General features: G+C 40.9%; 1 protein-coding gene across 4 annotated transcripts in view; it reads left to right on the top strand.

The window, feature by feature from the left end:
• The window catches only part of prox1a (prospero homeobox 1a), a 29951-nt gene extending 18407 nt beyond the window's left edge, over nucleotides 1-11544 (top strand). For 3 of the 4 annotated variants that reach the window (XM_072698852.1, XM_072698851.1, XM_072698853.1), the window contains exon 5: nucleotides 10865-11544. In XM_072698852.1, coding sequence (XP_072554953.1) covers nucleotides 10865-11053 — 189 coding nt within the window. In that variant the 3' untranslated portion in view covers nucleotides 11054-11544. The remainder of the gene's footprint in view (nucleotides 1-10864) is intronic. The other variant, XM_072698854.1, reaches the window with a different exon arrangement.
• The last annotated feature ends 12351 nt before the right edge of the window (nucleotides 11545-23895 follow it).

The raw sequence follows: 23895 nt of genomic DNA on the forward strand, positions 1-23895 counted from the left end.
GGCCCAGCAGGTGGCACGGTGATTAAGGACACTGGTTTCTAATCTAAAGGTTGCCAAGCTGGGGTCCTAGGGGAACTTTCTGCACTGTGCACAAGAAAAACACATTTGTTGATTTCTTTGGCTAGCGATGAAAAAAAAAAATAACCAATTAAGCTAATCGTTATCTATATAATATGAAGAAGTGCAAGCATTTTAATGAATTAAAACAAATTTCTCTTTTGCCTTTAACTCTGAAACACTTGCCGTACTTTCCAAACGTGTGTTTAGCTAGCTAGGTCAGCAAGAATGACCTTTTTCTGAAGTGTGATATAAGGAAACCCTGCTGTATGCAGCCTCTAAAAGTGAGCATGTTTGGTACGATGCCAAGGTCAATCCACTTTTGCTTTTGGACGTGGGCTAGAAGCCCTGCCAGCACTGTTAAACGTGATTTATTTTTGCCAGTAGGAAAGCGTCTAAATAGGCTGTGTCAAACTTAATTCCTGCCGGGCTGCGTATATTGTGCATGTCTTCGCTTGGCGTTTTTGGTACAGGCGATGATTACAGGCATTTTGCCCATTATCCAGAAAGAAAAATGCCACTGGATTGTTGCATCTGTAAGTGCATAGTTGTAAGTGATGCATATAATTAATTAAATGTAGCAATTTAAGCTGGAGGAATGGACGGACTGGAATGAAGGCCAGCATGTGCAGGGCCCACCAGGAATTCACTGTCACACCGCTGCCCAAACAGAAATTTAGCTGCAGAGCGGCTTGTGGGTGAATAAGACTCTTTCTGATGAATCGGATTTGAGTTAGGGAGTCGATGACGCTCAGTTTTGCACTTATCTCTGGACTTCTGAGGACCCAAGTTTAGTGCAGCTGTGACAGCGACCCTCACAATAAGTGGTTTGTAGGGCCCGCTTGACCGTCATGTGATCCGAGTGGCCAGGGCACCAAGAATGACTCTGGCTATTGTGCTTTGACCACTGGCATCGTGGGGCACTCCTCCCCACTTCCCCTCGATAGATACTCTTTTACAAACCCCCCGATCAACCCCTTGATCAAAATGGCCACCCGGATTTAGCAGGGGCTGAATGACTGGTGACGAAATCCATCCTGTCCCCAAAAACCCGGCATAATAAATAGTCTCCGGTGAATCGTCCAGATCAGCTTTGGATAGATACATTTTTATACTAGCAGAATTTTTCCTGCACTGCTTTTATGCACTAAGCGTTTTACCGTAGCCTTTGTGTAGGGTATTCCAGGCCGGAATCCTCCAGGAATTACTCGCAGGTTAAGTATTCTTTTTGACAGATAGCATATAATTTGGATTTGGTGACTAGCCATGTGTTCTAGGTTAAAATTTCGGCCTTTGTCTGAAAGGCAAAAACGTTGTTTTTGTTTTTTTGGTGATTAATTTCTATGTAAATGTTAGCAGTGAGTCACTCTCATTCTCGACCGAACCCGCTGACAGAGAGCAGACTGTAATATGCTTCCTCCTGTTTCAATGCTGCCCCTCCTGTTAACGTCACAGTCTGCAGGTCATTGCCAGAGCGGAGTGTCCCCAGCAAAGCATGTCGGCAGTCAATGAAAACCGACTCCTGTCATATTACTGCACATATTATCATACTTCACTTCCGCGGAACGCAACTTGATATAAGTTGAAGGGCTTGCGATCGGCCATCACGTTATGATGGACAGGCGGGCTGTGTTGATTCTTTTTCTGTTTTTTTTCCTAGCATCCCCTCTGTCGCCCTGACACACGGTCTCCTCGCAGGACGCGGGGTGGCACCACGGCTCCTGAAGCCAAAATTACGCGCGATTTGCATGGATACGTGAGCCGGGCCAATTAGTCATCGTCCGAGGAAGATGTCAGCTGAGCAAATTTTACTTCGGATCTCGGTTCGTATTCACGTTGTAGAATGACCCGCATGTGAAAACTGAATAAGCTCCGATTAGGTTCTGGTAAACCTTTAGCAAATTGCTAAAATTAAAAAAAGCCAGTGATGTTTACAGAGATCATCATCCAACGCTGGCGGAGTTATTGAAAAGGGAGAGCGTCGTGTTGCTTTAGAAATCCCTGAACGTTCCTAAATTGGTGCCGCTCAGGGACGGCACAGAAGTGTGCGGGGTGTCATTGTATGGAAATAAAACACGTTGGCCGACCCTGAAAAGTGCGCCGTGCCTCTCAGCGGGAAACCCGAAGCCGAGCATGTTGGGCAGACGAGCGTCGACTCAGCAGGCATGCGGCTGCACAGCACGACACCCCGGAACGAGGCTCATTCAGTACAATCACAAACGTCGCCTCACTGGAGGCGAAAAAAAAAATACATCAGTCGTCACTGATGTAACTGCCTTCAATTATCATTAGCAATAATCCTTCCAATTGTGATAAAAGATGATCAAACTGGAGTCAGTTTTTGGTCCCAAGAAGATAGTTTATGAAAGACGAATGTTGTTTCAATGTCATAAAAAATGTACATTACGCTTATAAATGTTTAATCGGTTCTAACAAAGGCTGCATTATATCTGGTTGCATGTATGGCTTTTTTTTAAACAGAGCTTTATTATCTGAGTCGCTCCTCAAGCTGTCTTCTGCTTACAGCTGGCAAAAGACACTTAAAACCCTGGATTGCTGTAGGCAAACAAACATCTACTTTCTATGGAAGAATGACAAGCTCTCAAGTGATTACATTGTCATGTACAAAGCTTTCGGGGTGTGATGTCTGTCAGGCAAAATTATTTATTAATGGTTACTAATTTTCACAGGATGGGGGTAAATGTCAGCCTTGAGCTTTCAGCAAAAGGTCAAAGGAAAGATGGTAAAACCAAGTAGAATTCCTTATAATTGAAATTAACGCCATGTGGATAGAGTCATTCCTAGCACTAGATGTATTTATTTATTCCTTTTATGAACTGCAGCCAGTTATTCAGTTTCTTGGCTATATGACCAACCCCACCCCTTTGAAACAGCCCTCCCCATCAAAAGGTTGCCATAGTCACTTGGAAGAGAGAGATCCCAGGCTTTGGCCAAAAAAACCTTGTCATCTGGTCTTTTTTTCCCCTTTCATAAGGCTGTGAGTGTGTGTGTGTGTGTGGGTGTGTGGGAGCTTGTAATAATTACATTGTGGGGACCAGATTTCCCTACAACACGATAAAAAGCTGTTATTTTAACGTTGTATGGACCATTTTTTCGAGAGAACTCAGTTTTGTAAAAACCTGTGACTGCAATCAAAAAACTAAAAATGCCAAAAGACTTGTATTTGTTTGGGTACTTATGGTTAAGGTTAGGGCTGGGCAGGGCTTAAGGTTGTCATTACTGGGATTAGGGTTTTACCCATAGAAATGAATGGACAGTCCTCACAAAGATATGACCCTCCTCGAACTAAAAGTACAGCAACTTGCTCACAAAGTCTCATTCCCTAAATTGGAAGTGTCACCTTTTTTAATTGCCTCTCAGTATAGTGGCCACTGCTGCCTGGGAAATTCTCTTGTCAAGACGGGACCTGCAAGCACTCATAGACCATGATCTGTTAATAGCCTTGAGATAATACTGAGTGTAGGGCGGAAGGTCTAACCAGCTGTAGCTGAAAGCTAACTAACACCTTCATTATACTGCCTTACTTATATCACTGCTCTTTATTTTATTGTATCTTATTTTATTTAAATTCTGTTCTTTAGTTTCCAGTGTTTAATTAACAGAATAAATCTCAATTTCACTTCATTCCAGTTTAGCTCCTATTCCAACATACAGATGCTTCCTGTGAAGTTTCAAGTTTCATTTGTCACATACACAATCATACACTGCTCTTCTGTGCAGTGAAATGTTTTGCCACCCACTTTCTGGATTGTGCTTCAAAGTAAATATGTAATACAATGATACAATGGAAATAAAATAGTGTAAAAGATGATAAATAAGAATGAAATGCTAGTACAAATAATAGAAATAAAGGACGGCAGCCTAGACGATAAAAAAGAGAGCCGTGTATCAGGAATTGTAATGGGGAAAATATGGGGTGAACAATTTTTTTCAAAAAAATATTACTGTTATAAAGGAGAGTTTAGGACAGGAATCTGAACCATGTTTTACACTGAATGGTAGTAAGACGCTGACCTTAGGCTGTCTGTAGAGAACCCCACCCCCCACCCGAGGCCCCCCTCAGCTCAGTTTCATTCATCCCATCCCGTGTCACCTTGCGTGCAGTCTGGTCTGTGACACCAATGGTGATTATGTCATTATGTTGCTCTGGGGGGGCCCCCGACACATCTGTAGCATGGGTGCACGCCCCCCCCATGTTGGCACCATCCCACGCCGACACACACACACAGACATTTCCCCCATTAGTCTCGAAGCCAACCCCCCCCCCCCCCCCATTTCACCAGACAAGAAAGGCCCAAACTGCCTCCTTCTCTCTGCCCACTTTGTTCCTTAGGCCATTGTCCCCCCCACCCCCCCGGCCTCAGTCTCCAGATGTCCCTCCACTGCTCTGCCCCCCCTTTTCATCTGGTCACAAGTGCATGAGGAGATAAATGACTTTGTAACCCTTGCTCCAAATCAGTTTGCCCCTTCCTACCCCCCTCCCAGACCTGCCAAATTCACCCTCCTTTGGCCCCCTTAGTCTTTTGAAATGGATCTGCAGGAGCATCTTTCAGTGTGGGGGGTGCTGAATGAACCAAGGAGGAGGGGGAGGGTTAGAATAGCTCAATTAGTTCACCGCAGGGATTATTTGGTAACAATTCAATTTTGTTTCAATTTTGATTCATTATTTGTTTTTTTTTGTTTTGTTTTGTTTTTTTTTCAGTGGGCCAACTATATTCTTTCCCTGGGTTTTTTTGAGGCGGTATGAAGTATGTGCTGGTAGCACTTGACTAGTATTGACTGATGATTCAAATGCTAAAATCATGCATTATTTTTTACTTATGTGTGCATCATTAAGAGTCAGTAGGCTTTGCTACTATACATAACACTAATAATCTGCAGACTTTATGAGGGCCCTGAATCAATTGTAGGACAGTTGTAGGACTAATTGTTTGACTTTGAAGCAGGAAATGCTTATTGTCAACAGAGTTTTTATTTGGGGAAAAGGGCACAATGGGATAATAAGTAGCACAAGCGGCCCATCCTTGACAGGCTGGCCGACACGCGGACTCACACCCATTTTCTTATGAACCGGGAAAAACAGCACCAGCAAGGACAGCGGAAATGGCATTGAAACGTGTTTATTCGCGATAGCTTCATTTGTGGCAGTTACCCTGTAAGGAACAGGAAAAGCTTTGGGACAACCAGGAGGGTTTAGACGGGCAGACCTGCAGTCGATTAAGAGCTGTAAAGTTGTCCCCCAGTCCTGCGTCCAGCAGGGCACCTTTTCCAGGAGAAATCTCCCAGAACACTCCCATTAAGGATTAACTAGAAGTGCGTCAGGGATTAATGACCCTTCTAAACACACTGACTGTAGCAGATGAGTTGAAGTCACATGTAGCAAATGCAATCTGTAATATCTACCCCAGATCCGATCCGTGGAGCCATTATCTGATTTAGGGAATCACTCTACTGCTCCTGTACACAATTTGGAAGCAAAGGCTTTAAGAGGGGAAATGGTCTCTATTATAAAGATGTTGTTTTGCTGATCCTGCCCCCCACCCCCATTGATGCTTATTCATGCTACCCCCACCGCTGCCTCTGGACTCCACTCCCATCAGCCCAATGCCTGTTATTGCAACGTCGGTCTGTCCTTGATCAATATTTACCTAATGAACAGCAGGAACGGGGGGGGGGGCGGTTCACATGTGCGCACACGTACACACACACACTCGGTCATGTATCTGTGCCGGGGTGAGTGAACGCTGGGGGGAAACGCAGGGCTCCACGCCTCTGTCGCCGAAGCGCTTCCCCTCTCCCTACCTCTCCCTTTTGTCTCTCAGCTGTATAATATCCCTTTTCATAAGCAGCACCCCCCCCACACACACACACACACCATCACCACCCTCCACATCCCAGCCCTGGCAAGTCCAAAAAACAGGGCACAGAACAATACCAAAGAGACCAAACGCAAGAGGACAACAAAAACAAAATGCAAAGCGGACCCCATTCATGCTCGCTGTCTAATTGCGAATACCCTTCTAGTAAGAGAATATTCCATTTTTTTTTTCCTTTTCTTTTCACTCCTCTCCCCATTAATAAGCAATTGTTTCTGGTTACAGGAGCCTAAATGTCACCTTCCAAAGTATGTAACTGACCAACCTGAATAAAAACTAAAAAAAAAAAAAACAAACATTCAGATTTTATTATACACCTTCTTTTGATCCTTAGAACAAGGCCTGCGGGTATCGCTATCCAAAATGGGATCACTTCAAAGGCTATTTGAAAGCCGTTTTCTCAAACTGAAGTTTTAATATTCTAATGATGCAGTTTTGATCAAATGGGAAAACATGACCGATGTTTAAAAATGAGGAAAAAAAAGAACTAGCTAGCAGACCTCTGTGACGTTAAATGTGTCTCATTAAGGACAATTAGAGCTAATTGTATGCATCTTCTCAGGATCCTTAGTGTGAATCCTTTAAAACCAGTTTCGTGTGTGTGTGTGTGTGGGTGATGTGTGTATGTTTTTTTTTGGATTTTCAGTACGGGACAGGGAGAGTTGTGCGAGATCCGTATGAAATATTTATGAAGAATTGTCCCGCGATGCGATTTGGCCGTATTTACCACGCAGCAGAGCGTCCGTGGCAGATTAGCCTCGACAATACCCGCCACAAAAGCACAACAGCTGATCCGTCTGATGGGCGGAGGTGACAAAACGGTTAAAGCACGCTGCTGGCTATGGGCAAGCAGTCAGCAGATGCAGACAAAGGGGTCTGTGACAAGAATAATTCTCTCTCTCTCTCCAAGGCAGGCAGTCAAGAGGATCCAAAATACCAATACCCTTTTCTCCTTGACACTGTCTCCTCCTTACAGTCAGCATTTTGCTGCCCTTTTATAGTAAAAAACAGCAGTAAAAAAATTCCTTGTAGGATTTTTTTTTTAGTCACACTACACCTTTACAGCATGTGGTCCCCTTATTATATTTAGTTGGGGCTCAAGAAATCTGATTTCAGGGTCTGTATCCCACTGTTTGTTTTGCTTATTGTATGGCATTATGATAAGGTTGATGCTGACTTTTTTTGTGCAGCATGGGGGTGGGGGAAGGAGTGGGGGGGGGGGGGCGGGTGCAATTTCTGTGCTTCACAGTGAGCAACATACACTGAGGAGCTTTGCTACACCTTTAGGCATAGGAGAGATTTAAAGAAGGCGCCTCTTAAAAAAAAACCAGGAGATTTTTTTAGCATTTTTTTTTTAGCTATTTGGGTGCCGAGTGAAGATGGTGGGGGGGGGGGGGGGTATGCTTTGGAGAGGGGAGTTGTGCTGTTTGGGGGGTGGGGAGAGGTGGGATATCTATAACCTTTGTAATATGTCCCCCCCCCCCACCCCCACAACCATTCCATGTGACATTCATTCATCAGCCAAGTGCGTTTGGCAAGCCTCCTCACCCACGAGCGTAGTTCCAGTGACCGCTAACCTTGGTATGTCCTGACACTCATGATGAGTATCTGCAGGACACAGGAGGCAGCCAGCTCTGCTATGTCAGGCTTTTATTGTGCACCGAGGAGGCTGGGGGGACAGTCAGCATTATCAACCAAGTGACCCCTGAAGGCCATGCCACGTCCTCCCATGCCACTCTGGGAGCGCCAAGGTGAGGGGCTGACCGGGGGTGGGGGGGGGGCAGCCAAAAAGGACTCGGGGCAGCCTCTTTGTGTGATCTTGCCCCAGGAGGAGCAACACAATAGCAGCAGGGGCAGAATCCGGGGGGTGGATGCAGATTCTGAAACCTCAGTGGGTTTGTGATACACGCCTTGGCCGCGCAATATGTCACGTCAGAGACATTTTTCCAAATGTATGTTAAATGTACGTTAAATACTAAATAGCTGATTTGTCGAACAATATAAAATAATGGAGTTACTCATGATTTCATATAAGGAGGCGCAAATTAGGAAGCATTGTTTTTATTGCAGGGATGAAAAAGCACACTGGTTTGTTATAAGTTCAGGGTGGGTCTTGCCACATCTGTCGTGTGGTGCCACTATAAAATGAGAATCTAGACCGCTGACAGGATATTGTTCATTGAGCAATGACCCTACAGGCTATAGAATAGCTTACGTACCACTGGATTACCAGTTTACCTGAACTCATAGTCAAACACATTAGGGTGCATTACTGTATCAGGTACACAACAAATTTTGTATGACTGATAGTTGGATATGAAGAAGTTTTTCTCCTCGTGAGGGCTTTGCGTGCTTGATATTCGGGGTGTCGGAGGAGAGACTTCACCCGGGTACCTGTGAGCTGGTGACACATGGAAAAATTGAACATATATAAACTGTTCATGCCACGTGGGCAGGATGCCACTCCTACGGCTGCTCAGAAGCCGGGCATCTGCACACCTGGCATGGGCTGTAACTGGGCAAAGGGGCAGCAGCTGATCGATGGCATTGAGAGCACTGCCTTGCTTCAGCCAGTGTCCTTACCATGTCTTTCATGTGCAACATACGACAGTGGCTGCCGTTTTGTTTATCTGGATATGCACTGGTGGGATTCTCCTCCACACAAGCAAAACATCATAAAATTCATAACTTAATGATGCCGGGGGAATCAAAGTTTCACATTCTCTTCATTATACAATCATCTAATGACTTGCGTCCTATTAAGTAGCATCCAGTCATACTTAGGTCCAGGTGCCCATCAGAACCTTAATAACATTTATTCTGAGACATCTGAAACATATGTAGTGGACCATAACGGATGTATTTTTCTAACAACCCACATAAAACGACTGTGCTGCCACCTTAGACGTTTAGTTAAATGTGCATTATATTGTATCTTGTTATACACTTGTGGGCAAAATTGTGGTAACACCTAGTATTTTTGGCATTAAAAATTACTACACAGCTATAGTAAAATATAAACAGTCAAAGAATGTTACAAATATCATATATTGGATAATTAAATAAGTAACTGGAGCAACAGCTGAATAAAGTCCTGCAATCTCTAAAAACTGGAAGTATTTCCAGTTTTGCCCAGTAATGTACAGTATACTTGACCTGTCCCCGATAAAGAATGAGATACATTTTGACTGACTGACATCCTTTCTTTCAGAATGTAACCCAGACGTAACTTGATGGATGCCTGCATATTCACTTTCCAATGGAAATCTGCACTTAATAATCATGATCATCCACTGTGGAATCTTTTTGTTATGACGTATGTTTTTCAGCCAATCAGTACTGTGACAGCGCTAAGTGAATGAGGTGCTTTTTTTGCTGAGAATGTTAATGAATGCAAAGGTAGCATGTAGTTCATGCTTCAGTGTTTTAAGTCGGAAGTCAGCCAGTGCGGTTCCTGGCCTACTCTGGGGGGAGGTCTCCCAGTTCTTGCTGAAACTAATCATCTTTGCAATGCTGTAGAGCAGGGCTGTCAAGGCTACTAAAGAGATCAGAGGATCATTTGCAGTGTGCCCATGGACCGATCCACTTGGAGTACCCCCGAGTCAGCCGGGCCTCCCAGTTGCTGCCGGGGGGGCGTGGGCGATTAAGCTGTGGTGATTTAGAGGGCTCCGAGAGGCAGCTGAATTCAGTCGACACATAAACCCCCCTGACGCCAAAGCAAAGAGGGTCACAGGGGGTTGGGGCGCACAGGAACCCCCCCCCCCAACACACACATACATATGAACATACCCCCTTCCCTTCTCCTGCCGCATAAAAGAGTAGCCGTCTCCAAAGTACTACCCATCAAAATCAGTCTGTTTGTACTGTGGGCATCTTTTCTTGGAGACCCTAACTTCACCCAGCTTGGCCACATGATGTGTCAGTACGGCTGGTGAGCATACCAAAGAGGAAGCTCTGTCCAGACGGTCCACATCCATTAATTCGGAACATGAGCGAGGTCCAGGGCTGAAGCAAGGTTTCATAGTTTTGGGGGGAAAAAATCCTGTGCTGAAGGCAGTCCCTGACCTTTCCCTTACAACCAGGCAAAATGGGGCTTCTCTCCCCTCCCTTCAGTTCCCCTTCCTCTTTGCACTGTTTGAGCAACTTCTTGATGGAGCTCTTCTGTCATAAAGTGGCAGGGGCCCTGTTCCCCTTTCGGGCTCCTGATAAGGGTGTGTCATTCATGCTTCTTGTGCCAACATGGAAGTATAAGCGGTCACAGCTCACACACAAAAAAAGTCTTATCGTTATATTAAGAAACAGGAAGTTCAGTGCAAGGGAGTACTGTCTTACCTGTGAGGAAGCTGAACGTAAAACAGGAAGTTCACTCGTAAGATAACATTTGTACTTCATCTTAGCATGATGTACCAGGTGTTTGAAACACCCTGTAGCTGTAAAACATTGTCGATGTATTTGTTTTTTTATTATTATTATTTCTCGTTTTTTCACAAATACATGTATCTGAGTGAGACTTTTTGTGCAAAGACAAGGGGACACAAAGACGTCAGATCACGACTCATTGTGGCAATCCATTTTGTGTCTCGTGTAATTTTATGCGACCCTGATTGCTTGGGATTCTGGGATGGAAATTCAAGTTTCTGGGTGTGAGGGGCAGACAGTGTATAAATCTGGGGCATGGCCTTAGCCTAGCCTTCTGTTCCACATGGGACTGAATTGTGGGTTCAATTGTGCCCCCCTGTTTTTTTTTTTTTTTATTTCTCTTTTAGCCTCCTGCCAGGGTTGAGGAAAAAAAATAAAAAATGTGCTGCTGCCTGTCTCGAAGGAGCTTTCGGCAGCCTCCCTTTGTTAATCAGAGACTTGGGATTGAAACGTGAACCCTTTATTAATGTCACCGTCTCGTTGTGTATCAGCAGGTTCCGGAGCGATTCCTGGAAGTGGCGCAGATCACGTTACGGGAGTTTTTCAACGCTATTGTCGCAGGCAAAGATGTTGATCCTTCCTGGAAGAAGGCCATATACAAGGTCATCTGCAAGCTGGACAGTGAAGTCCCAGAGATTTTCAAATCTCCCAATTGTCTGCAAGAGCTCCTGCATGAGTAAACGTTTCCATTGTTACCCGCCCAACCCCCCCTCCGCCCCCCCCAACCCCTTGAATGTATGAAGTAGCACTCCCATTTTGAAGCCTGACTATTTTGGGACCCTATTTTTTTTCCTTTTCTTCTTGTGAAAGGTCTTTGAATCCACTGAGAGTTTTGACAGTGTGAATCCCCCTTTTTACCTGCCCCCTAACTTGAGGGGGGGTGGGGGGGGGTTACCACTTATACATGGCACGGTGGCTAATTATACTGTTAACCTGAAATTCTCCCATTTGGTCACTAATAGGGCTCCGTTTCGCCGAGAGATGTCTGATGTGTGTGAAGATTTTCTTGCGGAATAAGACAATACATTTACAGATTGTATAGGTGTAATTATTATTTATAATTATTATAATTATTACTATTAATGTTATTGCTTGCTTCGAATTGATACATTATTGATGATCTTGTTTGTTTCATGACGATGCTTCATAAAATAAATTATTCCAAAAAATATTTAAGGGCAGAAATTCTCTACGAAGTATATTTGAGATAGATCGTTCTGTTTGGGTATAGTGAAAACTCTTTTCTCAGTTTGGCCGTTTTTTTTTTTTCTTCTTCTTTTGGCATGAATCCACATTCTCCTGTTTTTCTGTCCACTCTGATAGCACAGGCACTGGGGAGAGGCCTGCTCCCTGGCTTTCTCCTTGACAGAGCAGCCTATTCCTGTAACTAAGCAACGTGGTCATTTCATACAAACGCAAGCCAGTTTTGCACAAAAAAAAAAAAAAAAAAGATGGACGCTTTCCCAGTCGGGGACCACTCTTGTTAATAAAAGCACATCATCAAAATCACACATGTGCATACGCAGACACAGCTGTATACGCAGACGCAGGCACAGATGAACATCCAACAATTACACATCCACAGAGTGAGGGAAGTTGTTTTATAATGTTCAATCAGTACACGGCACTCCCTCTTGCATGTTTTTGCGTGTGTCGCTGATTTAAATTTATAAGTGCTAGCTGACCATGACCTAAACCAACACAGAGGATATATAGTCATTGAAGAAACATCCTTTTGGACACATAAGTTTCACACATAGTTTTCTTTTTTTAAACTTCTGAAAGACCCCCCCGAGTAAATTAAGTGCTACAAATATGTGCAAATATGTGTAACAAATGTGGCACTAAATGTGGGCACTCTTTGTCCAATTAGCTTTTAAACTATTGTTTTACAGTTACTGTATGATACAGGTTTAAAAAAGAAGACAATAATTGAAATACCTGAAAAAGTAGTAGTTATATTCACCTGTGAGAACGTTTTCATTTGTTTGGGAAATTGTTGCTCCTATGTGTGAGTTTAATTTGTATATAGATGAAAACTGCAGGTGAAAAACAACATGCTTATTTTGAATAGCACTCTCTGAACAGGACAGGTAAATTGTCCCCTGACTGTGACACACTTAAGGGTGCCTTTTGTCATCAGTGCCATTTTTCAAAGAAAAGTGATTCCGGGGTCAGTCGATGCAGTCAGTGTTACTTTTCATACCAAACATATAGTAATATATTGTTCATGCATTGCTGGTCACCAGCAATTGGACTTTGTTGTCACATGATTATGAAATGATACGGCAGGTTTTAAACACAGACTCCAAACATCCTCCCGTATCATCAAATTTCCCATCTCGTAATGCTCAGAGTCGACCATGGGGCCCCACGAGGGGGCCAAGCGACATACGCAAACACGTGCGTTTTTTTTTTGTCTCCGGAAATCCAGCTGATGAATTGAAATGTGCCCCCCCCACTCCCCCACCTGCAATTATCGTCAGCACAATGCCTTAAAAACCTGCTGACTTCCAAAACGAAGGAGTACAAAAGCTTGCGAAGTCCCGCCGTTATGCCCGGGGCCCTGGCAGACTCGGCCAGCCTCTGGACAATGCAGACAATAGTGGGAACAACGTGCCAACGTTTTAACTGTGTTTCGAAAGGAGGAAACGAGTGCAGTGTTGCTAAACCCCATCATTATCACTCATGCCGCTACCCCTTCATATGAACACATTTTCAACTGCTTTACATGAAACTTTATCTTCAAACAAATAATAAAGTGAAAGCAAATACCTACTCAAGAGAACTCCAAGAAAGCATATTAATTAGTGTTTATAAATTTATGGCAATTAATTTTTTTACCTCTTTCTACAACATGTTTGTTACCAGAAGTCAAATTGTGAGACAATTGCTACACTTGATGCCGTTGTTATTCTTTGCAGTATTTTTATGATTTTGGTTCTCATGAATATCTGTGATTTGGTCCATGCCGTTCCCGGTTCACTTTCTGCAGATTACTAATTGTTAGCACTGGAAAATGACAGCATTGGAAAGGTTTTTTTGTGTGTGTGTGTGTGTGTGTGGTATTAACCAACTAAATGCCCCCACGATGTGGTAAAACCTGGTATTTTTTAGTTTGTAGAGACATTTTTCAGGTCCCCACAATCAAAAAACTAAAATAGCCAAAAGTCATGAATTTTGGTTAGCTACATGTGGTGAAGGTATGGCTGGGTTGGGGTTAAGGTTGTCATTGTTGGGATCACAGTTATGCCCATAAAAATTAATGGATGGTCCCCACAAAGATATGAATACAATCACGTGTGTGTGTGGATTAGGTTTATATTACATTGTGAGGACCAAATGTGGTCATGTTGGGATTAGAGTTTTCCCCAAAGTCCCCATAAAGGTATAATTACAAACCTGCGTGTGTGTGTGTGTGTGTGTGTGTGTGTGTGTGTATATATATATATATATATATATATATATATATCTGTACACTTTAATGGGTGACAGATAAGAGTGGTAAGGCAAAGAAATCAAAGATAAGACAGCATTTATTGGGCAAGAAATATTGTTATTTGTACTTAGTCTCATCTAAACATTGCTCCTCTTTATGTTCTGTTCAGTCTCTTAGCTTCTTGACATTGACATGAAAAGCCTATGGACTTCCAATTTTGTGCACAGTGTAAAACTTAAAGGCAAAAAGGCCAGAGAGTCTCATCCATCCATCGCTAATCATTGTGAAACTAATTATTCTGATGTTGAGATTTTTTTTTTTGTCAGATTAACTTTCCCTGTTGTATAATGTGATGTTATGGTTGCCTGTGCCTAGACTTTGTGAACCACCAGCGGAAGGGTTACATACCTTCAAAAATGAAGTAAAAGTAGTTTTTAAAAGAAAATGCTCTGTCCCTCCATTCCGAAATGTAAAATAGCTATTGTGCCTTTTGTGGCAAAAGCTTTCATCCCCTTTTATTAATTACCATATTTATTATTATTATTATTAATATTATTATTATTATTAGAACCGCAATAAATAATGCATAGAATTTGGTATTTGTTTTGTTTTGCTACTTAATAGAATGATTACAGCTATGCACATGCTGTGTCTTTTTAAATGAAATCAAACGTGATAACTATTTCAAAAATGGTAACGGTGAAGTAAACAGTTTTTGAAGAGTAAATTTTTAGAAACATTTGATAGAGCAAATTATTTTTTCTTAATGTCTGAATGGCATTCAAGTTACAAAGATTCTCGTAGGAACCAATCATTTTGTAACTGTGGTGCAAAAACCCTTTTTTAGGCTATTCAAAAGTAGCATAGAAGCAATATTCCAGTTAGTGTGTGTGTGTGTGTGGAGGTGTGTGTATGAAGTCTTTTCCCCAATTTACATTATAATGATACTTTGTTTTTAAGTTTTAGCAATTATCTCTGTAAAATGGTTTGTTTGCATCTTACATTTCACAGATATGTATAGAAGAGTATTTTATTTTATTTTTTTGCTGTTTCAAAAAGTGAAGGATGTTTTTAAGCTATAAACATTTCTGTTGCCATTAACAAAACAGATTGGACGCTAGAGTATTATAAATTACAAGTCTGACACTGAAGTGGCAAGGAGAATGAAACTTGAAGGTTACTGCAAAACACTTGATCTGATCTATAATTCTTCACCATGGTAATCTCCAGTTTACATGTACAAAAATTGTTTTAATTGACCCTAGAAATCTGATACATTTTCTAGTATACTGTATATAGTGAGTTACATATGTATACAGTATATATACAGAATGTATATAACTACATTTGGCCACACTGAAACTGATCTATCAAGTAAGTCAGATTAATTCATTTTTCTGATTAATGATAATGTTACACCCTGCCTGAATTGTCAGATACAAAGAGACAACCAGGCCTCCCTCTCTGTCTCTCTCTCTCTTGGATAGGTTTGTGCTGATAACTCGAATGACATGAGAAACCATCACACAGCTCAGCGGTCTGGGCAACCTGAAATTGTATTTTCAGTTCTAATGTGGGAGTTACGACAAAAACAAAAAAAAACACTAGTGCACTGGTGCCGTTTAGCTTTCCGTTGACCTCGGCCGTCCCCTTCAGCAGCAACTCAATTTGTTCAAAGCCAGCATGTGTTTGAGCTTATGTCGGTCTATTTATTTATTTACTTTATTTATTTATTACCGCTGTTGTTTCAGTGAAAGGATTAGACATCGTCACTTTTTATACACCTTTTGTTGTTCTTTTACCGTTTCAAGATTCACCTGGCTAGGTTTCGATTACCGTTTTCCAAAAAAAGAAACTTTAAAATAAAATATTTTTAATATGTTACAAAGAAACAAAGTGTACATTGTAATTCTGTTAGGTGTAGGGAGAAACTAAATGGAAAGTGTGAACATTGCTCTGTGTAAATTATACGTTTCATGGTATGTGAGAGATTACGTTCTCTCGCTGTTTTTTTCCCCCCTAGTGGTCTTGTGTATGTAAATATTAAGAAAAAGTGGGAAAACACTGCCTTTGTATTATTTAGCAATATGTTGTAAATAGCATTGTTATGCTTTTTTGTATGAAAAAAATGATTTTGTGCAGTAACTTCAACTGATATTGTCATGATTTCATATTATATAAATATGATATATAATATGATTTGTTTCATATTTGAATACCCATATATAGCTAATGATCTGGATTGTGGATTTTTGTTGTCATTTTTGTCATGCGGATTTTGCATAATTTATTGGTTTAATTTATGCTAATTTATTTAATGAAGGTGTACATTTCTTTATTACCAACAATGTACTGTAATACCATACAGTAGAATTCAACAATATGAAGCCCTTGACGATTACGTAAGTGCAAGCAGCCAATGGAATTTTTTTTTAAAAAAAAGCTTGTTCCAAGATGAGCTTGGCAGCTAGTAAAGTCAAGAAGAAGAAATGTACAAAGTTTTTTTGAAAGTCTAAAAAGTTTTTGTGTTTTTTGTGTGTTTTAGGCTTTTGTATACTATAAGACTTTTTCCTTTGCTTTGTACCATCTACACAATACAGTAGTTCAATTGCCTCGTGTGCCTTCCATCTTCTCTGAACTGAATGTATGTGCAGTATATATATGCAAGCTTGTGCAAAATAAAAACAAATTCCAAACGTCTGATCTGCAGCGTTCAGTTTTTAAATAGCCTGTTCACCAGGTGCCAAAATCCAAGTAAGGCATTAAGACTCAATTCTTTATGAAAATCACAAGAATACAATACAAATAAAATCTTAAGTATTACAGGCTTCAGAAATGACCTTGGTAAAGTGTTTGATCAAGGCCTAATCACTTTATGTGAGTTAATTATTATAACATTTATAGAAGTGTCATAAGTAACAAATTCTCACTGTTTGCATTATTAAATAGCTTTGTTTTATCAGGAGCAGGGTCTGCTCTCTGCAAACCTAGAAATAGTAGAAGGTACAAATAAACACAGTATAGGTCAACATTTTGTAGATGTGAATTATTAATTTGGCAGTATTATCAAAGTCAACTGAAAAAACATGATCCTAGTGTTGGCTCAGCATTTTGAGTTCGATTATTGATACTATGTCACGGATCTGACATTTTCTTTATCAGGAAACTTTGTTGGACCTGCAAGTTTGGTTCATCTTCGAGATGGACCTTCGTTTTCTCTCTAATTAGTAAATCTGAACAATGGTCAAATTTGAGTACAGGAATCCATGTCTATTGTGACATCCTTCTGTTTTTACAATTACCGTACTGGGCTTTTAAAAGTGTAAGGGAATCAGAACATAATAAAATTGGTGGTAAGGCAAACTTTGAAAGCAAGTCATAACAGTGATTCGCATGTCAGCTGTGGATTTTCGCATCCAAAATCATCTGTCTAATACCTGATTAACATGTATAATAGTGAGGCAGTAATATATCTCTGACATCTGCATGTGGTGGCACAAGTGCCAAGAGAAAAATGGATTTATATATGGAACTTGAAGCTATTTTGGCAATACTTATATTGTATTTGGCATATATACATTCAGAACACATCAAAATGGTACAAGAGGTAATTTTTAAAAAGTAGCACATGTTGGATAGCATGCTGTATTATGAATGTATCTCAGTAGTGACACAAAGTATTTTTCCTATAATCTTTGGCAGCTATACAAATTTCAAAGGTAATGACTCATCATGATCATTCAAAATTCATCTCTGTGCCGACACTGTATACTTGGAGGATGATTATACACAAAACAAATGAGGGAATCTACACTGGTGCCATGTTATGTGACAAAGTATGTTGTGTGCTATTTGTTGTATATGCTGTCTTTTACAGAACTAGTAATGGGCTCAGTCACTGATACCTAAATGGTATATTTTGTACACTGCATAACTTAGAATATACACTGAATGTAAAAACACACGTCAGTTTCCTTCTGTACAATGTCAGCAAAATGTGACCTTTTCTTTGATTTCCATATTTTGAACATGCGTCCTCGCAAACTTATAACTTCAGACACCAAAGCACCAAGAGCAGGATTTTGTGGCAGACAGGGCGATGCCTCTGGGCGTATCAGAATCGCATCATCAGATCACATCGCAAAGCCTTTTTTTTCCGCGTTTCTTCAACCAAATCAAAGGGTTAAACAACTCGGAAGCGCCGCAAGAACGAGACCGAACAAAATGAGTAAATATTGAGCCATTCAGCTGAATTTACAGGGGGAAAAAAGGCGGATATAAAAGGTGAGCGAGGGAGAAAAGAAAAGAGCAGTGTGTGGTATTGTGATTGCGGTTGCTGTGGGAATGGATGGCCGGCGGTGTAATTTATAGGCCGATACAAAGAGGCACTTTAGTGGGCTGAGCTCTCCTGCGGTAGTTCTGAACAGGAGGTGGGGTCACAATTCCCCATAATGATGAGCCGGGCCGCTCGCGGTTCCCCTTCTGTTTGATTTCATCGCGCCTTTGAAAAACCACTTCTTAACAGCACAACAATAAAACAGCTGTGTTTGTGTTGGCCCGTTCATTGTTTAAATTTTACCACCCCCCTACTCCCCCCTCCTTTAAAGAGGTAACGCTGCTATAATATTCCATTTGTATTTCCTATAATTGCGACCAAATTTTTTAATTTTTTCTTTAAATGCATGCAGATTATATAATAAAACAGTCTCCGATAATCCATAGCTGTGTTTGCATGTATACATAAAGACTTGCTTCATAGTGTGCTGTTAGTAAAGAATTCAGTTAAGAGTCATTCATATTGCCATATAATTACTTGATTATTTAAACACAAAACAGGAAGAATCAGCAGGGAGTCATACAGAGAATCTGTGGGGAACCTCATCATGCAAAGGAACAAAGAATTTGCTTTGTAGTGGGTGGCTATACATTAACTTTGATTGTATAAATATCAGTTTATCATAACTGGTACATGTAACCAGTGTTTAGACTGAAGTAGTGGCATAACTTTTCTCACCCTTTAGAAATGAAGTAAAATCCGTATGTTCTTTACGGATGCACCTATGCAGACCCACAGGAACAGCAGCACATACAGTCATACAAAAGTTTTGTTTCCTATCGTATGGCCAACTTTAACAATGGTCCTGAGTCTTCATTAGCACAGATAAGGTGCTCGCGTCTTTGTCTTGAGGGCAGGCGGAAAATTCAAAAGTTATCTTGAGGATACATAAACTTCAGGCGTGAGCTTCTCCTCTTAATCTAAGGCTGTTTTGGCAGCTTATCTCGCATTCCTTGCTTAGCAGGATTTCATAATGAAAAACTACTTGTCTGTTTTAAGTATTATAACATAATTTTGTGATTTGTTTCTTGATGTATTTTTTACATTACTATTACATTATTTAATCTATCTATCTATCTTTATCATCATGAATTTTATAATATGTATTGTTTTCCCTGTGTAATGGTATTATTTGCACATAATTATTGTACTTATTATCTTATTATTGATTTTGTTATGAATGGATGGATGGATGGATGGATGGATTTTGCTTTTGTGTCCTCATAGTCTTAAGAGTTCTTCCCACTTATCTATATAAGTTTGTACAAAGAATTATCCAACATAATCATGGGTGCTCCTTTAATTATACTGAGAATAAAAATAATCCTGTAATGTCTGACCTTGTCTCTGGGAAGAGACACCATAACTTCATGACTACCCTCTGCTGTTACAGACGTCTGCAGATGCTGGTTCATCTGTCCGCATCCCGGGATCGACACTGCAGAATGTGGCGGCAAGCAGACATATAATATTCCATCTTTTAACACCAAATGTGACAGCAAAACAGCGCTAATTAAGCAAACTCGCATGGGGCGGGGTGGGGTGGGGGGATTTGGTTATGGGTGGTGTGCTGGCTTATAGTGCTACATCAGTCTAGATTTTGTTTCCCTCTCTCTAGCAACCTCTGGGAGCACCTGCCTTTTCCAGCATCCCTTGCACAGAGCGGACACCTCCTTGTGTCGCGCTGAAGCAGCATCTTTGCATTATACGAACAGGCTGCTTCATAATCAAATACCATCTGTCACTACATCTGAACCTGTTTTTAACATCTGTGCTTGCTGGTCTTAACAAAGCTTTAAAAACCAATTCACAACTTTCACAGCTCACTGGCTAGATGTATATATTTACTAGCTTTAATGCACGATGCTTGCTCTTGTTATGGAGAGACCCTCTCCCTGTCGGCCAGCCACCATTCCACCCCAGGCCTTGTAGGCTGTTAAAGGCCTGCTACTGGGAGAACGGGGGGCTCCTCAAGTGCTAATTGTTCTGCCATGAGTAACCAAGTGCAAAAGAACGTTACTTGCCCGGGCGCAGAGGAGACTGGCCGTCGGGAGGGGAGGACAACAGACAGAAAGCCGTTTTCCCGTGCCAGCACCATCGCCGCTCGTCCAATGAAGAGCCTGGAAGCAGCTTAGGCACCGATGTCCTATTACTCTAAATGACACTACAGACAGAATGGCAACCGGGGGTGGAATCGGCAGCAATGGCTGCTATGGCACTGAAGGGTATTTGAACAAATGGCAGCATGAAGGTCCCTCAGAGGAACAGGCCCACCACTTCTTCTCCCTTGCCCCCCAATGTTTTCCGGAGTGGTCCGCATCAACTTTAGACCAATCCAGTGCCAGATGTACCAGAATGTCACTGGCTGCAGTGAAATTAAATCCAAGATCGCTGATAGCTGGCAGCACGGATGCTAGCCTAGGGACCTCCATCCATCGCCTGCTTCATGCCTTCTTTTCTCTGGTTTTGGAAATTATGTCCATTTTGTTTGCATCCTGTCCAGGTGATGAGCATTAAGAGCTGCCAAAAACAGGCATTATGCAGTGTCCTAGAGCTACAGCTTCCTGGATTTTTCTTATTCGTTTAGTTTTTAGTCATATCTCACGTACTGAAAAGTTGATCTAGTGTCAACATTTTACTTAAATTCACAATTACTGCAATTCATGGACGAGCTTCATTTTAATTTCCTCTTTATCAGGAGGTTTTTCTGTCATTCTGAAAATACACACCAGACTACTTAGATGTTTGACAGGCATGTTGTGTGTTTGAAGCACACGAGGGTACCACACTCAGCTCAATTATATATATTTTTCCAAATTGCAAAATGAGACACCTCTCCAAGTGGTTCCAATTAGTACCTTAATTTAAAGGGTGGATGTATGTTCATGTGTGTTACTAAAGGCCCTTTGACATTAACACAGGTCTACAGAAATGTCATACGTAAATACTAGCTTACTTGTGTCTTATTGTTAAATTTCACCTTTGTCTCCTAGCTTTTTTTCGTTGTTATACTTATTTGCATCTAGCATATTTTAAGCTAAAAAAAAGCATGCAGTTAAAAAACACTCCTCCTGGGGGAGTGGTACGGTAAACCACTAATGGAACTGATATTAAATCAGCTAGTGACACCTAGTGGCAGGAGTGAGAGCACAGCTCGAGTCCAGCTAGTCCTCATTTAAACCACATTGGGGGGTGGTTAGACCACAAGCCTCCCTTTAATTAACAGCCCAGTAAGACCATTAAAAAAGTCAATAGAGCCTTTCTAGCGTGTGAGGATTGTCAGCTTGCCGGCACTCACTCAGACCTTTAAAAAAAAACAACTAGGGAAAATAGCCTTGAGCGCTTCCCTTTCAACTGGCTTCTGTTGCACTTCTGCATCCTTTTAAATTAGCATTTTCATGGCAGCGCAGCAGGATTCTGTTGCGCACTGCACCTACTCACAATTATGTATCGATTCATGGCGCGCTTATCTCGGTGTAAGTGAAAGAGGGAGATGCAAATAAAAAAAAATATATATATATATAAATATAAAAATATATCACAGCTACAGAGGCCCTTGAATGTTTCTCAGCTTGACATCTTTAGGACTGCTTGTGGCAACAAAGCAAAAAGACCCACTTGCTAAAGAGGCTTCGCCCAGGTCCGTCCCCCACCCACCCACCCCAGCCCCCCACGTTTCCACTGAAAGCTATCAAACAAACAAGCCAACAAATAAAGACGACACAAAAAACTATAACTATGATGTGCGTGTTAGTCTGTGTGCCTGTGGGTGTGTGTGTAGCAACGGTGAGAAGATTACAGGTGTTAAACGCAGCGTGAGGAGCCAGGAGCGATTAGGTCACATGACCTAATGCTAATCAACGAGGAAAACAGGATCACAGAACTCATGGACCCACAGGGGGTATGTGAACGGTTCATCTGACTGAGGCATGTGAGACAAAAGGGTAGAAGGGTATATTGCGTGCACAGGTGTGTCATCTGTTACCCAGAGGAGGACACTAGTTGAAATACTCCATCATTATGTACTAGATCAATCCTTCTTGAACAAAACACTGCAATGAAGATAAATGAAATCCATTGAGATTCGTCACTATAGTTCCAATTCACATCGAAAGATTCATTTTCCTCATAAATATATTCTTGAGTCTCTTAAAAGATTCCAGTATTAAAACGCGTTCAGTTTTTAGAAACATGGCATTATGAAAAGGGAATAAAGGACCATAAATTCGGTCACATGAAAACCCTCCTCATTCAGATCAGAGGATTTGTACAGCTAGGGTGAATTGGTCAGAGAATATTCATGGAGGGAAAAATTATTAGAAGATATTATATTTAGCTTAAACCTACTTGAAGCAGCTAGTGGTACTTTTACAGCAAATGGGTGAAGTCAATCTCAAAACATAAGGTGACACAAAGAAATTAAAGTGAATTGAAAGCCTTGACATAAGGATCCCTTAATAGTGCAGATTTGCTGGTCTTGGTGTCTCACATTGTAACCCAGCTTTTATTACAACTGAGTTCTTTAATAGGCTTGTATTTAGTGGTTTGTTTAAAAAATTCCTAAAGGACATTATTTTTTTATTTTATTTTATTTTAACTGGATATGTATTAGTTGAGGAACACTGCAATTGGTCAAACGACCTCCTGACACAAAATTTGCCTTTTTACATTATTTATGTGACCAATTATTCCAATGACTTGGTTACATTATAAAGTAGAAATAGGAATTTGGTCTCGTATTATGCTAATATAATAATGTGTGCTCACTTTATGATGATGATTATTATTATTATTATTATTATTATTATTATTATTATTATTATAATACACAACACCTCCTGGGGTCATAGCCAGACTCTTCATGGCTCAGTAAATATGCAACTATTGAAGATTGATGACTACAACATAACTATTAAATTCATTTATTAGCAGTCTGATTATAGCACAAACCACAATAAACTTTCTTTTGGATTGAACAGCCTAATTGTGAAGAAGAGTAATGCACATCTGATGTCAACTGACTGGACCATATGAGGACAACATGAAACTGTCAATATTAAACGCGTTGAGGAAATTAAGCTCCTGTTGTTAGTGATAACAGTAATGTTTTAATGTTACTTTTTAATCCATATTCCACAAAGATAGGAAAACACGATATGTTTATGTGGAAATATGAAGAGAAAAGTTAATTTTCCTAAAAATTTTGGAAAATTCAGATTAAACCCAAGAGATGAGGCGGTGAAACATAGAAGAAGGACGTGAGGATATACACACCAGGGGAGATACCAGAGATGGAGTACTGGGTTCTGTTGTGTCACATCATAGGTCTTGGGCTGCAGCCTTAAATCAAGTCCCTGCTATGAGTTTTATATCAGTCATTCTTATTTCTTGCTGAAACGAAATTCCCATCAGTGTGTGACTGTGAGTGAATGAGTTTCTACATAACAGGAACTGTCATGAGAGCTTTTGTATCTCTGTACCAATACTTGTACCTTTTTAAACTACAATAATCATTTATTTTTAAATCTATTCTCTATTCCTCTCTGTTCTGGATATTGTGTACAGGCCAGAATAATGTACAGATGATGCAATTCCCATACACACTCAAAGCACTGGGACTCTTTAATGATTGTTATGATAATCCCACTATCAGATATGTCAGAGATGTCATAGCCTTTGTGTCAAGGAAATCGTTTGACAGTTTATTTCCATTACTTTTGACACTTGTCACTGTGGTTTTCCCTCAT

This window comes from Paramormyrops kingsleyae, chromosome 14, assembly GCF_048594095.1.
Source record: "Paramormyrops kingsleyae isolate MSU_618 chromosome 14, PKINGS_0.4, whole genome shotgun sequence".
Lineage (NCBI taxonomy): Eukaryota > Metazoa > Chordata > Actinopteri > Osteoglossiformes > Mormyridae > Paramormyrops > Paramormyrops kingsleyae.